Source organism: Carlito syrichta, unplaced genomic scaffold (genome assembly GCF_000164805.1).
Source record: "Carlito syrichta isolate Samal-C Ts95f unplaced genomic scaffold, Tarsius_syrichta-2.0.1 Scaffold311524, whole genome shotgun sequence".
Lineage (NCBI taxonomy): Eukaryota > Metazoa > Chordata > Mammalia > Primates > Tarsiidae > Carlito > Carlito syrichta.
The window spans coordinates 505,677-521,830 of NW_007255620.1; the positions used below are offsets into that span (position 1 = coordinate 505,677).

The following is a 16,154-nucleotide window of genomic DNA, read 5'->3' on the forward strand; positions in this document are numbered from 1 at the left end:
ACTAATCATATTCTTTATAGTGGGAGATGAAAAGAATTCCTGAGACCATTCTCCTTCCTAAGAAGGAAGCTGCAATGAAATGTTGTATATCAACCTCTCTGTTTCTGTCCAGTAGCCTAAGGCCAGAGGTCAAAGCTGGAGGCATCAATATACCCACAACTTCAAATAAACTAGGCAACTGGAGTGGTGGGGGATGATTTACAGTTAGGAATTATTAATATATAGATATTATTTTTAATGTGTCAAGCATTAATTTCATACAATTATAGACAGGCATTATTAGAGTTAGAAGCTAATAGTGACAAAAAAGACTCTTGCTACAATAGTTAAAAATTTATCCTTAGCACATAGGTCATTTAGAAAAATGTTGAAATGCAGTGATTTGATAAAAATGGCTGGCCCTGTGTGGGTGATGGGAGAAATATGGAAAACTGCTGAAAGATTGGCAGGTTTATCAGAAATTCTTTTCCAAATCGAAGCCATACCTCCACCCAGTGTCTTGGAAAAAATTTATCTTTCCTCAAAAGCACAAATAACCAAAGCAAAGATAGATGAACTGAATTACATCAAGCTAAAAAGCTTATACACAGCAAAGGAAACAATCAACAAAATCATCAAGAGAAAATATTTGCAACCTATCCATCTGACAAGAGATTAATAACCAGAATACATAACGAACTTGAATAACTCAATTACCAAAAATCAAATCATCCAATGAAAATATCTGGGCAAAAAAATCTTAATGGGTATTTTTTAAAAGAAGACAAACAAATGGCCAGCAGGTATATAAAAAAGTATTCCACATCACTAATGGTCGGAGAAATGCAAATCAAAACCACAATGCAATATCATCTCACCCCAGGTAAAATGACTTGTATCAAAATAAGACAGAATAGCAGATGCTAGAGAAGATGTGGAGAAAGAGGACCTCTCATATATCACTGGTGGAAATGTAAATTAGCACAGCCACTGTGAAAAATGGTAGAGAGGTGTCCCAAAAAACTAAAAATAGAATAACAATGATTCAGCAATTATACTACTGGATATATATCCAAAAGAAAGAAAACCAATACATCGAAAGTTATCTGCACTCTTTGTATGTTTGTTGCAGCACTTTTACAATAGCAAAAATATAGAATCAACTTAAGTGCCCATCAATGGATAAATGAATAAAGAAATGTGGTATCTATACATAGTGGAATGTTATTTGGCCATAAAAATGAAATCCTGTTGTTTGCAGCAACATGGATAGAACTTGAGGTCATTATGTTAAGTGAAATAACCCAAGCACAGAAAAATGCTGTATGTTCTCACTCATATGTGGGAACTTAAAAAGTAGATTTCATGATGGTAAAGAGTAGATTGGTGGTAACCAGAGACCAGGAATGGTAAGGAATGGGGGAAATGAAGAGAAAGTGATCCATGGGTACAAAAATATAGTTAAATAGAAGTAAGACCTGGTGTTCGATAGATCAATAGGCTAGATCAATCCCCCAATTACCCTTATTTGGTAATATGAAAATACCAAATTATCACACGTGCCCCCAAAATATGCACTATTATGTATCATTAAAAATAATTTAAGCTGGGCTCGGTGGCTCAGCCTGTAATCCCGCGCTTTGGGAGGCTGAGGTGAGTGGATTACCTGAGCCCGCGGGTTCGAGACCCTCCTGGGCAACTTGGTGAGACCTCATCTCTACAATACATCAAAAAATTAGCTGGGTGTGGTAGCGCGCGCCTGTAGTTCCAGCTACTTGGAAGGCTGAGGCGGAAGGATCGCCGGAGCCTAGCAGGTTGAGGCTGCGGTGGCCGGGAGTGGCCACTGCACTCCAGTCTGGGTGACAGAGTGAGATTCTGACTCCAAAAAAAAAAAAAAAAATTAAAATGTTTTTAAAAGATGAAGAAATGTATGGAAATGCCAATATAACCCAGATGTCCCCATGAAATATCAAAATAAAATGCTCTATCTAAAAAAAAAAAACCAATGCTCTATCTAAAAAAAACCCCAACGCTCTATCTAAAAAAAAAAGAATTTGTCTTAAAATTCTCAAAAATTTTCACTAAAAGTATGTTAAAACAGATCCTTGATCCTTGAAACATAGTAAGAGGAAGGAATCAGATGTTGCCACATTCAAACTTAGATTTTTTTTTTTTTTTTAGTTGGAATCTCACTCTGTCACCCAGGCTGGAGTGCAATGGCATGCTCACAGCCACTGCAGCCTCGACCTGCTGGGCTCAGGTGATCCTTCCATGTCAGCCTTCCAAGTAACTGTAACTACAGGTATGCACCGCCATGCCCAGCTAACAAACTTAGATTTTATAATTTTCCTGCATTTGTTCTTTTGACTGAGAGACTCAATTTCTCTGCTCTCCAGTAGGGATCTATCTTTTATAATGAGTTATAAATAAGTTAATCAATTGTTTTAGTAATATGGAGATAGAAGAATGAGAATATCAGATTTGCAAGGAGGTAACTAGAAATAATACCACATAGAGATAATACAAATAAAATTTTTAGAGAGATTAAATGATTTACCCAAAGCCACATATCTGGCGTTTTAGCTGGGATTTGAACCTAGATACATTTGATTCCCTTCTTAATAATTATATTTATTACCTTTAAGTCTTATTACCAATTAATATCATACAAATAGTTTTATTCCATAAAATATAGTATCCAGTCACATACTGCAAATTTGCTTCCTAAAGGGTTTATGTTAACTTAAATGGGATCATTAATGTATGAATATATACTTTTTATTAAAATATTCATCATATTTAATTATATATTAAAACACATTATTCATATTATTATATTAATTGTAAATTAAAATATTGATAATATTTAGATTTTCCTCTTAAGTGAAAAACACTACCTCAGGGTCTTAATTTTTTATCCTTTATTTTATTTACTTTTTTAATGCATTGGGCATACTGTAGTTTCTAAGTTCATCAGTAACTTAAAGGGATGCTAGATAATAGGGAGGCAAAGAGGACTAGGAAATATGCATGCAAAATTCCTTACTTCAGGGAAAATTTTCTAAAAGGACAATGGAATTAAGAAATAGATGAATGATAACTTACCAACAGGTACTGGAGTAACTGGCAGAACAATATGAAATAAAAATTAGAGTTTTTGTATCAAGAATATAGTTTCCTTCTTTGCTTTTTTAAAGAGGTTAACAAAGAGATCTTGGATGATACCAAACCTCCCTCAGAAAGATGTCCATAGTAGAATAAGAGGAGTTAACATTTCTTTTGTGGTAAAAGAATAGTTTCAGTCTGATTTTACTGGTTTTAGTATATTTCATTTTAGTAGAAAGACAGAAAGGGGCTAACACATACTTTCTGGTAGGAGGGTTTAAATACTGCAGTGAGCTTTTAAGCAGCTGCACATTTGAATGTTAATTGCAGTTATTCCTTCTCTCCCATACTTAAAATATCTCCCTTTTTTCCCTCTATTCTATGTTAGTATCTCCATATTTGTTATATCCCAATCTGCATATCTTTCCTTTCTGTCGTATGCAAAGTTTTGTTATTAGAAGCTATTTGAATTTTTTTTTTAGAAAATGAAATATTTATCTTTTACTTAGTCTCCTGGTCAATTTTTTTCCCTTTCCATTGTGTAATTAATAACACAGCATACTGCTGGAAAGAGAGAGAGGGGATATTTATAAATAGAAACATTAAATGGAATTTGGGTCAGAGTTAGGAAAAAGTGTCTTCTCATTTTGGGATACCTATTTGTACCAGATTTATGAAAACAAAAGGAACTTACTGAGAGGTACTGCTTCATGTGCTAAAATCCAAACACAAATTATTAGTATGATTGACATTGATAACAGAATTGACAATGATAATAGAATTTATACTGATATTGTTTCCAAACAGGAATTTCTAGGACGAAAAAGAAGAAATAAGCTCTAAGCCTTTTGCATGAATTACTTTAGTCTTGTTTCCCTCAGTAATATAGTTATTTTGAAAGGATGAGAAATGAGTTATTTTCCTTTTATTATCCAGTTTCTTTTGGAAGTTGAAATATCACAAAGCTGGAAAAATTGCATTTCCCTTAAACTTAGCTTTCATATTTATTCCAGTCTTTTTTCATTGCTTATTTTTTCATGAATTTTATCTTTTTTCTTTACATTTAGTTGAAAATGTATTCTTTTTGTTGAAAAGTCAGCAGAGCAAATCCCAAGAGATTTTTATCCTACTCTTAGTTCCTCCTGTTGTGAAAGAAAATAAAATTTTAGGACCCTTTAAATGTATTATTCCAGAGGCTAAGTTACGCTTTGGAGACTGAGTCACATAGCATGTTTGAGATTCTGCTTCTTAGATAATAGTTTAACTGTCTTCCTCATTGTTACTGTTCTGTTAATGATGAGGTGAGATCAGTCATTTGGAGTCCTTCCAATCACTGATCTTTATAGATTAACTGCCTCCTTTAGCGTATTGGTTCTAACTCAGACGTATGGTACCCAAGATCCCGTGAGAATTATTACATCTTCATTATAGAATACTAAATATACCAGTCCTGAAAGAATAGTGTCCTCAACTAATCAGATTGTTGTTAACTGTGCATTGAGCCTTAGTAGAAAGATGTTGAAATTCTGTTAAATTTCTCTAAGCTTTGTCTATATATGCAATCCCAAACTTCTATGCGTTGGAACACTGGCTTTCATTCTTTAGAATCTGTGCTGCCCTGGTGGCCTGTTTCTCAATTTTCCACTTGAATAAACTCTCTTAAACTAAATTCTACCCCCTTTGATTATTTTAGGTTGACACTGTGTCAGTTTCATTTTCAGATGTTATTCAGTAACCAAAGGGAAGAAACTGGTTGATGGTATGCAAAAATCAATAAATATGGGCAATCCTAACATATTCAGCCATATTTACTACTTGTTCTGCTTCCCTCCTCAGTCAATAGTGTAGAACCTCTAATATATCCTTAAATGAATCTTTTTAAGTATGTATCTAAATTCTTATTTGTTTTTAGCACGACTTTTTTTTTTTTGAGTTGGAGTCTCGCTCTGTCGCCCAGACTGGAGTGCAGTGGCCGCTCCTGACCACCGCAGCCTCGACCTGCTGGGCTCCAGCGATCCTTCCGCCTCAGCCTCAGCTAAGTCATTTAGCTGAGAATAATCTTCAGATTGTTTTGTTCAAATCCCTCTTTGGTTCATTTTTATAAAGAAAGGATAGGAGTGGAATCATTGAGAAAGGCTGTTTCCTCCTGATTTTTGTCTGATAATTCAGATTTCAAGAATCATTGGTAAGATTTTTATGTCATTTACATTTTATTGCCTTTTCTTCTTCTTCCTCTCCTTCCCTTTATTTCTTTGGGATGATTGTGTTGATTCATCAAGATCATTACACGATTATTCTTCTCTGCTAATTACTGTTTTTAAGGTTAATTTTAGAAAGTTTCTTTTCCTCCATAAGCATCATTATCTTATGGTTGAGTGACTGTATTCCTCACCACTTGGCCATATGGAGGCACAGCCTGACCTCAGAGAAAGGTAAACCTGGCACTTACAATTGTGGGATCATGGGCAAGTTACCTAGTCTCATTATTTCCTTCTCCGTATAATAGAAATAACACTTATCTGATATAATATATATGCATATATAAAGTCCTAAGCACAGTACCTAGCACATTTTTAAGTACTTGATAAGTATTATTTATTATCATAGCACCACATCAGGTACCAATCAATTTCAATTATAGCCTCCAAATCGTCATTGGCAGCTGAAAATGAAGCAAGCCCTGGAAATAGAAACGGTGAAACTAAAAGCTAGAAGGTAAGGAATGCTGAAGAATCAGTAAACCATAGTCAGAAACAAAAATCTTAAGTCTTGGTACATTCACACTACAAAAAGTTTCAAAAGGGCTCTAGAACTATAAAAATCAAGGATAACAGAATTGAGAGAATCATGGGACTTACTTTTAGACTTTCCAGGTGTTGCTTTAATAAAAAGACAAACAAATTAGTGTGATTGATGAAAAAGAAACAAACGTTCATTGTTGTCATTTCTAGGAAGAGTGTCATATACTGAATGGTAGTAAAAAGAGGGATTAAGCATGGACTGCTTTGCCTTTGGGGACATTATGGAAGAAAAGATCCACAGCTAGTGATGGAGCTCACTACTCCCTCTCCCATCTAAGTCTCTGGTTGAAATCAGGAAATGTGTTGTGTCCCAACCTATTATAGTAGAGGTATTTTCTAGGCCCTCCTTTGTCATTTTTCTGTCTAAATTCTCATCTACATTCTTGATCTCTGCACTCCTCACTTGTTCCTCATTTGATTTCCCCAGATTATCACTTCCTTCTCTAAGAGCAAGTGCTGTGTTCTCTTCACCAATCTCTATATTTAGCATGGTCTTTGTAAGAACAAGCACTAATAAATGTTTGCTGAGTCAGTGAAGAAATTCCCCTTACTGTGGTCAGGATCAGCATGCTCCTCTTTTTTCTTTTTTCTCATGCACTCATTAGTCATAAAGATTTTGTGCCTTACAAGTGAAACAATCAGGGTATTGGAAGTATGGAGGGGGAGAGTGAACAAAGATATCACAAAGTTTGGGTGAACCAAAGAGGTTGCTGGGGGAGGAGTGATCATATGACATTTTATGCCTAAGTTCTGGCAGGATTTTAATGATAAGATTTTGCAAACTCAATGAGGCTAGGAATAATAATTTCAAAAGAGTTTTTGATCTAGCAAGAGGTAAGATAATAAATATACTTTTGGGACAGCTTGTTCTTTTGTTCTAGGAAACCACTGGAACGGGCCAAGTATGAAAAAGTAAAGCAGAGATCATGGGAAAAAGTAAGGTTTGTAAAGGAAATATTTGATACCCTATGTCTTTCAGTAACCAATTCACTCTATGTAAGAATGAAAGAAACCTACATAAAAGAAAACCATTGTTCTCTAAGTATGAACTTGAGTTGCACTAATGCTGAAAACTGTTCCTTGAATGTGTGAGCATATGTGTGTATGTGTGTTCTTGTTCATAGATGACTAAACAGCAATTTTATTGGGATATATTATGAGATTGTGATATTTTGAGGACTCAGATGACAAGTGTGGGGTAAGAAATTCTCATTCCTAGTGCAAGCCTGCACCACAAAGCACTTTGAAGATCAATGGCTTTTTCAAGATCTGAAGGCAGCACCCTTAACAAGGAAGAACATTAGCCATGGAAGTAACTGAGGCTTCTTCAAAGAGCCTCTCTAAACAGTGGTGAAATAAAGGAAGCTAGAGAAGGTTTGTTCTCATGGACTAGTGGGAGAGGAAGTATAGTCACTCCTTAGAAATTTTAAGAAATACTTGAAGTAACAGGACACATTGCAAGAAGCACTGGATCTTTTGCTGGTGAACCTACTGGTAATCAACAGCCAAATTTGCCAAGATGACCTACCTTCTTAGGGCTTCACAATATAATTGTCTTATTTGCTTTCTTTCTACTTTGAGATATTAAAAAATTCTCAGACAAAAAATCTTAGGCATTGATAGTCATATCGTTTGTTACACTTGCTTCTTTTATTTTAAGAAAGAAAATATTACAGGATGAGTAAAATCCCTTTTAACCACCAATTCCTGGTTCATTCTCTTCCCTCTGCTCTTTGGATGAAACCACTATTATGAGTTCAGTGTGTATTTAATATTTAAAAATATTTAACATTTAAAAAATGATTTTATATGTATGTGGCCCTTAAGCAATATGGGGGAGTTAAATAATTTTTTGCATGTGTCATATTTTAATACCACTTTACATCTGGCTTGTTTCATTCAACACTGTGGTTTGAGATCTTTCCTCAATTATATGCACATAAACATTAATTTTAAACTGGTTAATTTACTTCTGATTTTCTATTATTAAAATGGTGTTATGACATTCTTATATCTGTCTTCCTATTTACATATGTAAGACTTTTCTCTAGGGTTTGTACCCAGAAGTAGCGTTTATAGGGTATGTACATATTTAACTTAATGCTAACAAGTTGTTGTTCAAAGAATGATAGTTCTCACTTCACCAAACATCACAATAAATACTTGATCTTGTCAGGCTTTGAATTTTTGCCAATATATTTTGAGAAATGTAGTGACTAATTTGTATGTTGTTGTTCTTCTCCTCCTCCTCCTCTTCTTTCTTCTTCAAGTCAGGATCTCACTCTGGCATGGACTGGAGTGCAATGGTGCTGTTACCACTCACAGCAGCCTCGAACTCTTGGGCTCAAGTGATTCTCCCTCCTCAGCCTCCCAAGTGGCTGGGACTACAGATGCATGCCACCACGCCTGATCAACATTGTATTTCTTGATCATTCGTGAAATCTAGTCACTTTTCTTACATTTATTAGACATTTAGTATCCCTATTTTGTGAACTGTTTATTTTTATCCTTAACTCATTTATTTTTTTTCTTACTCATTGTAGAATTTTATTTATATTCTCAATACTGATAACATTGATAGTTACATACATTGCAAAGCTTTTCTCTCAACCGGCCGCTTGTCTTTTAACCTTGTATGTAGTGTTTTTTCTCAATAAGAAGTTTTGAGTTCTTGTTAGTCAACAGTTTTGTTTGGTGTTTTCTGGTTCTTATAAAAGAAAGCCTTCCTCTCTATATGAGAGCATAAAATTTAAGAAAAATCCTATATGGTAGGGTTTCTGTGTTGGTATTTAATTTGTTTGGACTTTTTTTTTTTTTTTTAACATAAAGGTACTGAAGTGTTCCAAGACTGTTTGTTGAGTTCTCCATCTGATATGAGATTAATGTTGTCATATGACAAAGATCTGTCTTAAGACTATTAATTCTGTCATGCTGATTTGTTTGTTTCTGTAACAATACTACATGTGTTCATTCACTATACTTACATGACTTGATAGTCAAATGTAATTCCTAAGGTGAGCCGCCCCTCTTAAAAACTTCAGGCTTAGATATATGTTATTTTTTTCCTGGGTCTTTTTACTTCCATAATGAATTATAGAATTGATTTATCAAGATCCACAAAAAATTCTGTTGGAGATTTTTATTAAAATTTTATTAAATTTATAAATTACTTAGAGGAGAGAATTGACATTTTGTTTATTTTTTGCTTTATGTAATTGATTTTTTCAGCATCATAAACCATATCAGAGTTCATATAATTTTACTGTATGAGACTTCAATTCACTATGTATATTTTTTATTTTTAAAATTATTTTAGGTTCAGGGGGTAGATGTGCAGATTTGTTACATGGGTATATTGTGTAATGATGAGGTTGGGCTTCTATTGAACCTGTCACCCAGATAGTAAACATGGTACCTTGTAAATATTTAACTTTTATCTTCCTTCCTCTCCCCCCATCTTCTGCTTTAGGAGTCCCTAGTGTCTGTTGTTTCCATCCTCATACCTGTCAGTGTTTAACTCCAATTTATAAGTGAGAGCACACGGCATTTTGTTTTCTGTTTCTGCATTAATTTGCTTAGAATAATGGCCTACAAGTTGCATTCACATTACTGCAAAGGACATGGTTTAGTTCTTTTTTAAGGCTGCATAGTGTTCCATGGTGTATAGGTATGACATTTCTTTATCCAGGCCCCCACTGATGGACACCTAGGATGGTTCCTCGTCTTTGCTATTGTGAATAGTGCTGTGATAAACATAGGAGTATAGGTGTCTTTTTGGTAGAATGATTTATATTCCTTTGTGTATATACCCAGTAGTGGGATTGCTGGGTTGAATGGTAAATCTATTTTTAGTTATTTGAGAAATCTCCAAACTGCTTTCCACAGGGACTGAACTAACTTATATTCCCATCAACAGTGTGTGAGAATTTCCTTTTCTCAGCAACCTCACCAACATCTGATTTTTTTTGACTTTTTAATAATAGGCATCCTGAATGGTGTGAGATGGTATCTCATGATTTTGATTTGCATTTTTCTAGTAAGTAATCATGTCGAACATCTTTTCATATGCTTGTTGGCTGTCTGTATGTCTTGAAAAATGTCTGTTCATGTCCTTTGCCCACTTTTTAATGGAGCTATTTTTTTTCTTGTCAATTTGTTTAAGCTCTTTATAGAGTCTGGATATTAGTCCTTTGTCAGATGCATAGTTTGCAAATATTTTCTCCTATTCTCTAGGTTTTCTATTTACTCTATTGAGTTTCTTTTGCTGTGCAGAGGCTCTTTTGTTTAATTAGGTTTCACTTGTCAATTTTAGTTTTTGCTCCATTTGCTTTTGAGGATTTGGATATAAATTTGATGCCTAGGCCAATGTCCAGATGATTGTTTTCTAGGTTTTCTTCTAGGGTTTTTATAGTTTGAGGTCCTACATTTAAGTCTTTCTTTCTTCCTTCCTTCCTTCCTTCCATCCTTCCTTCCTTCCTTTCTTTCGAGCTGGAGTCTCACTCTGTCCCCCAGACTGGAGTGCAGCGGCCACTCCCGGCCACCGCAGCCTCGACCTGCTTTGCTCCGGCGATTCTTCCGCCTCAGCCTTCCAAGTAGCTGGAACTACAGGTGCACGCTACCACGCCCGGATGATTTTTTATTTATTGTAGAGATGAGGTCTCGCCAAGTTGCCCAGGCGGGTCTCGAACCCGCGAGCTCAGGCAATCCACTCACCTCAGCCTCCCAAAGGCGCGAGATTACAGGCTGAGCCACTGAGCCTGGCTCATTTAAGTCTTTAATCTATCTTGAGTTAACTTTTGTATGTGTTGAGAGGAAGGAGTCCAGCTTCATTCTTTTACATATGGTTAGCCAGTTTTCCTAGCACCATTGAATATCAATAGGCTGTCTTTTGTCCAGCATTTAATTTTGTTGGCTTTGTCAGAGATTGTAGATAAGTGGCTTTATTTATTGGCTCTCTATTCTGTTCCATTAGTCTACAAGTTTATTTTTATCTTTTTATTTTTATTTTTTGAGTTGGAGTCTCACTCTGTTGCCCAGACTGGAGTGCAGTGGCCGCTACCGGCCACAGCAGCCTCGACCTGTTGGGCTCCGGCGATCCTTTCGCCTCAGCCTTCCAAGTAGCTGGAACTACAGGCGTGCACTACCACGCCTGGATGATTTTTTTAATTTATTGTAGAGATGAGGTCTCACCAAGTTGCCCAGGCGGGTCACGAACCCGCGGGCTCAGGCAATCCACTCACCTCAGCCTCCCAAAGCGCTGGGATTACAGGCTGAGCCACTGAGCCCGGCTACAAATAAACCAGTACTGTGCTTGCTGCTTGATTACTGTAACCTTGTAGTAAAGTTTGAAGTTTGGTGATGTGATGCCTCCATTTTTGTTCTTTTTGGTTAGAATTGCTTTGGCTATTCGGGCTCTTTTTAGGTTCCATATGAATTTTAGGATTGTTTTTTCTAACTGTGAAAAATGACACTGGTAGTTTAATAAGGATTGTATTGAATCTGTAGATTGCCTTGGGCAGTATGGACATTTTCATAGTATTGATTCTTCCAGTCTATGAGCATGGGATGATTTTCCATTTGTGTCATCTTTGATTCCTTTCAGCAGTGTTTTGTAGTTGTCATAGAGATCTTTCACCTCCTTGGTTAAATGTATTCCCAGATTTTTTTTTGTTTTGTTTTTTTGCTAATGTAAGTGGGATTGTGTTCTTGGTTTGTTTCTCAGCTTGAATATTGTTGGGGTAAAGAAATGTTACTGATTTTTGAACACTGATTTTTGTATCTTGTTTACTGAAGTTGTTTATCAGGTCTAAGTGTCTTTTGGTGGAATCTTTAGGGTTATCTGGATATAAAATCATATCTGCAATGAGAGATAATTTGACTTTTTTCTTTTGAATACCTTTTCTTTCTTTCTTTTGCCTGATAGCTCTGGCTAGCGCTTCCAGTACTATGTTAAATAGGGGTAGTGTGAGTGGATATCCTTGTCTTGTTGCAGTACTTAGTGGGGATGCTTCCAAATTCTGCCAGTATGAAGATGGTTGTGGGTTTGTCATAGATGGCTTTTGTTATTTTGAGGTATGTTCCTTCAATGCCTAGGTGGTTGAGGGTTTTTGTCATAAAGGGATTTGGCTATTATCAAGTTTTTTTTTTTTTTTTTTTACACATCTATTGAGATGATCATATGGTTCTTGTTTTGGTTCTGTTTATGTGGTGGATCAGGTTTATTGATTTGCATATGTTGAACCACCCCTGGCTCCAAGGAATAAAGCTCACCTCATCATGGTGAATGATCTTTTTGATGTACACTTGATATGCTTTGCTAGTATTTTGTTGAAGATTTTTGCATCTGTGTTCATTAGGGATATCAGCCTGTAATTTTCTTTCTTGTGTCTTTGACAGATTTTGGAATCAGAATGATAACTGGCTTTGTAAAATGAGTTAGGGAGGTGTCCCTCCTCCTTGATTTTAAAAAATAGCTTTAGTATGATTGATACCAAATCTTCCTTTTATGTCTGGTAGAATTTGACTGGGAATCCATCTGGTCCAGGACTTCTTTTGGTTGGTAGGATTTTTATTATGGATTCAATTTTATGACTTGTTATTGGTCTGTTCAGGGTTTTACTTTCTGATTGTTTCAATCTTGGGAGGTTGTGTGTTTTTAGGAATTTATTCATTTCCTCTAGAGTTTCTTAGTATGGCATGTCCAATCTTTCGATTCTTAGATTGTTTTTGTGGTTTCTTTGTTTTGGATTTCTGCTTTATCTGGATCTTATTGAATTTCTTTGCCATCTGTGTTCTGAATTATGTATCTATCATTTTGGACTTTCTGATTATGATCCATTGCTGGGGAGTTGGTGTGGTCCTTTGGAGGTATTAAAAACTCTGGCTTTTTATGTTGCTCGAGTTTTTATGTTGGTTCCTTCTCTGAGGGAGCTGACATTTCTTTTTTGAATTTGCTCTAGTTTGGATGGGGCTTTTTGATTTTTCCCTCCTGCGGGTGTCACTTTGGTTTACATTATATATCGTCAGTCAGCTATGTTTCTGGGTGCCTTCAGATGACCACAGCTCTGTATGGGTTCCTTTATTGCAGATGGTGTGGTGACTTTCACAGATGTTGCTTGCTATGAATTTTAGTTTGGTGATGTAGTTCAGGATATAGTCCAGTAGACGGCGTTTAAGAGTAAGAGCTGGCAGGTGGGCTTTTTGTTCTTTATGTGCTGGCCCACAGCCTGGCGGGGCACCAAAAAAAGCCAGAAAGTGCCCTCCCGCTGCACATGTCTTTGGAGGGAGTGGAGCTGCTGAAGAAGAGAGGGCACCAGTTTCTTTATGTGCAGCTTTTCAGGCTCCAGGGTGGGAAGAACTGCTGCCACATTTACAACTGCACTGGGGAGTGGTGTTTGAGAGTTGGTCCCTTTCCGAGCTCTTTTTCGGGCCATGTTCCTTTGTCCTAAAGAGTGCTTCAGCAGGCTGGCTTCCCCAGTCTCTTAGGGGTTCCTGGGCCAAGGGCCAGATCTCCAGGGAACCCATTACTCCGGGGAACCTGCTGGTCCCCTGTGTTTGACAGCATAGGTTATGGGGGGAAGTCTGTGAGTGGTCTGATGGTGCAGTAATTTGTGGGCTGATGGTCGCTGGGCAGGGCAGTGTCCTCGAGGATCACTAGGCAGGGCAGTATCCTCTTAGATGGGAAACCAGTGCCCACCTTTTTGACCTGGACCTAGAGGAGAGAACCTCACGCTGTGCAGCTTGGCCACCTAGCTCTTCCTTCCTGAGATGTCCAATAACCACTGAGGTATAGCTCTGGACCCCCAGAGCAGAGAGGTTTCCCAAGTGTTTAACAGCCAGCAGATTGCTGGAGGAGTATTTCCACCTACCTTTTCTGGCTGGCTCTGAGCTCTACAAGGGTCAGTCTCATTTAAAGAACTCTTTGTTTTCTTTTTCTCTGTGTGCCCCAGCTCTCTTGTGTGGGCGTCCAGTTTCCTCTCCATTTTTCACTCAAAACCTGGGCATTTGCCAGCAAATTTATCTTCCCTCTGAAGAGAACTGGTGTGTGATGTCTTTAGTCAGCCTTCTTGAAAAAAAAACTGGCATTTTTATATTGTTGAATTGTCCTGTCTTTAAATCTGGTTTATCTCTTCATTTATTCAGATCTTTCATGCCGATGTTTTTTAAAGGTCTGTATATATTCGTTAAATAAAAACTGGAGGCAAATTAAACACTGAAAAACAATTTTCTTTTCTTCTTTCAAGATGCAATACTTGCAAGGGAATCCTGTTTTCAGACTTGGTTCACTGAATAAGGGATAGAGCAGGAATTGAAGGGAAACAATATCTATAAGGCTATGGTTAGTTTGCTATTTTCATTGGTGGAAAAATAACTCCCTATTATAATTATATATTAGCAAGGGTCACACATTTGTGCATATCAACATTGTAAATATCAGCACTAAAATTACTTCCATTAGAAAGTGACCAGTTTAGAGAAAATGGACTTAAGGCTTTATTTTAGGTTTCTGTGCTGAACAGAACTATTGATCAATCTATAAAAACATAAGGCTATACACATAATAGTTGTACCTCCCTCCCTCCCTCCCTTTCTACTGTTTTTCCTTCTTTCTCTCTTCACCTTTCTACTTCCCTAAGTTCGTCTCAGGATACAAGGTTTTTCAGACTGTCATGTGTAATGCTAAATGCCAAGGCAAAATGACTGCTCTGGCTAGGCCAGCAAAGTGTTCATTTTGCAGTATTTTTATATTTTTTTCAGTGAATTCTCTTATGGTTTTAAATAAATATTGCTGTACCTTTAAGTCTCTTTTTTTTTCTAGCATGTTTGTGCTTTTTCTTTTCTAGTGTTTTGTTACGTAATAATTTTATTCTCACTTATTTCTATGCTGTAATTTTACTCACAATATTCTTTGTAACCTGGGAATTATTTAGAAGTATGCTTTTTAGTTTCTAGATATGTATATATTAGTGTTTGTTATTTATTTTTAATTTTGTTGCCTTCTGCTCAGAAAATATGATCTGTATTATGTTAAAAGTATATTTTGGAATTAGTTGAAACTCTAGTTGAGGAAGTTGGTGGTCAAATTAATACATTTTCCATCTGTGCTTTTTGGGTTGGAAGGTTCTCTGTACATCTATTAGATCAAACTTTTTCTGTGTACATCTATTAGATCAAACTTTCTTTTTTTTTTTTTTGGGTTGCAGTCTGTCACCCAGACTGGAGTGCAGTGGCCGCTCCCGGCCACTGCAGCCTCAACCTGGTGAGCTCCAGCGATCCTTCTGCCTCAGCCTTCCAAGTAGCTGGAACTACAGGCGTGCACTACCATGCCTGGCTAATTTTTGATTTATTGTAGAGATGAGGTCTCGCCAAGTTGCCCAGGCGGGTCTCGAACCCACGGGCTCAGCAATCCACTCACCTCGGCCTCCCAAAGCGCGGGATTACAGGCTGAGCCACTGGGCCCGGCTAGATCAAACTTTCTAAAACTGTGTCAAAGCTTCTCTAGTCTTTCTAATTTTTTGGCTGTTTTATCTATTTACTCTGTGAGATAGGTTTTATGAAAATCCCCCCATTTAATTTTAGATGTATTGATTTCTTCTTTGCTATTTTGTCAATTTTTTTTTTAAAATTTCGAAGTCTATGCTGTAAGATCATTATCATTATATAGTCTTTAAAATTTTCTTCTATCGGCCGGGCTTGGTGACTCAGCCTGTAATCCCAGTGCTTTGAGAGGCCGAGGTGAGTGGATTGCCTGAGCCCGCAAGTTCGCCACCTGCCTGGACAACTTGGCGAGACCTCATCTCTACAATAAATCAAAAATTAGCCGGGCATGGTAGCACGCGCCTGTAGTTCCAGCTACTTGGAAGGCTGAGGTGGAAAGATCGCTGGAGCCCAGCAAGTCGAGGCTGTGGTGGCCAGGAGCGGCCACTGCACTCCAGTCTGGGCGACAGAGTGAGACTCCAACTCAAAAAAAAAAAAAAATTCTATCAATATTGAATATTATTCTTTGTCTCATTTTATTTGTGTTGCATTTTATCTGATATATGCACAATTATATATGTGTCTGATATGTTTTAAAATTACTTCATTTCTGTGCTATTGTATTTTAGGTATATTTCTTAATATAATTTAGCTGTCTTCCTTACATATTTTCATAGAAAGATAGAAATATTTTAAAAATTTCTCATTACACTTGAGAGTTTCTATCTTTTAATCTATGAGTTTAGCTCGTTATTGTGTTTATTGTTTTGAGTGACATATTTAGACTTTTTT

At 36.7% G+C, this 16,154-nt stretch overlaps 1 protein-coding gene across 1 annotated transcript in view; it reads right to left on the reverse strand.

Moving 5' to 3' along the window:
• Nucleotides 1–13,318, reverse strand: part of CUNH6orf10 (chromosome unknown C6orf10 homolog) — a 29,237-nt gene extending 15,919 nt beyond the window's left edge. The window contains 1 exon segment of the mRNA XM_021717923.1: nt 13,144–13,318. Within this exon segment, the coding sequence (XP_021573598.1) occupies nt 13,144–13,318 (175 nt within the window).
• Nucleotides 13,319–16,154: the final 2,836 nt, after the last annotated feature.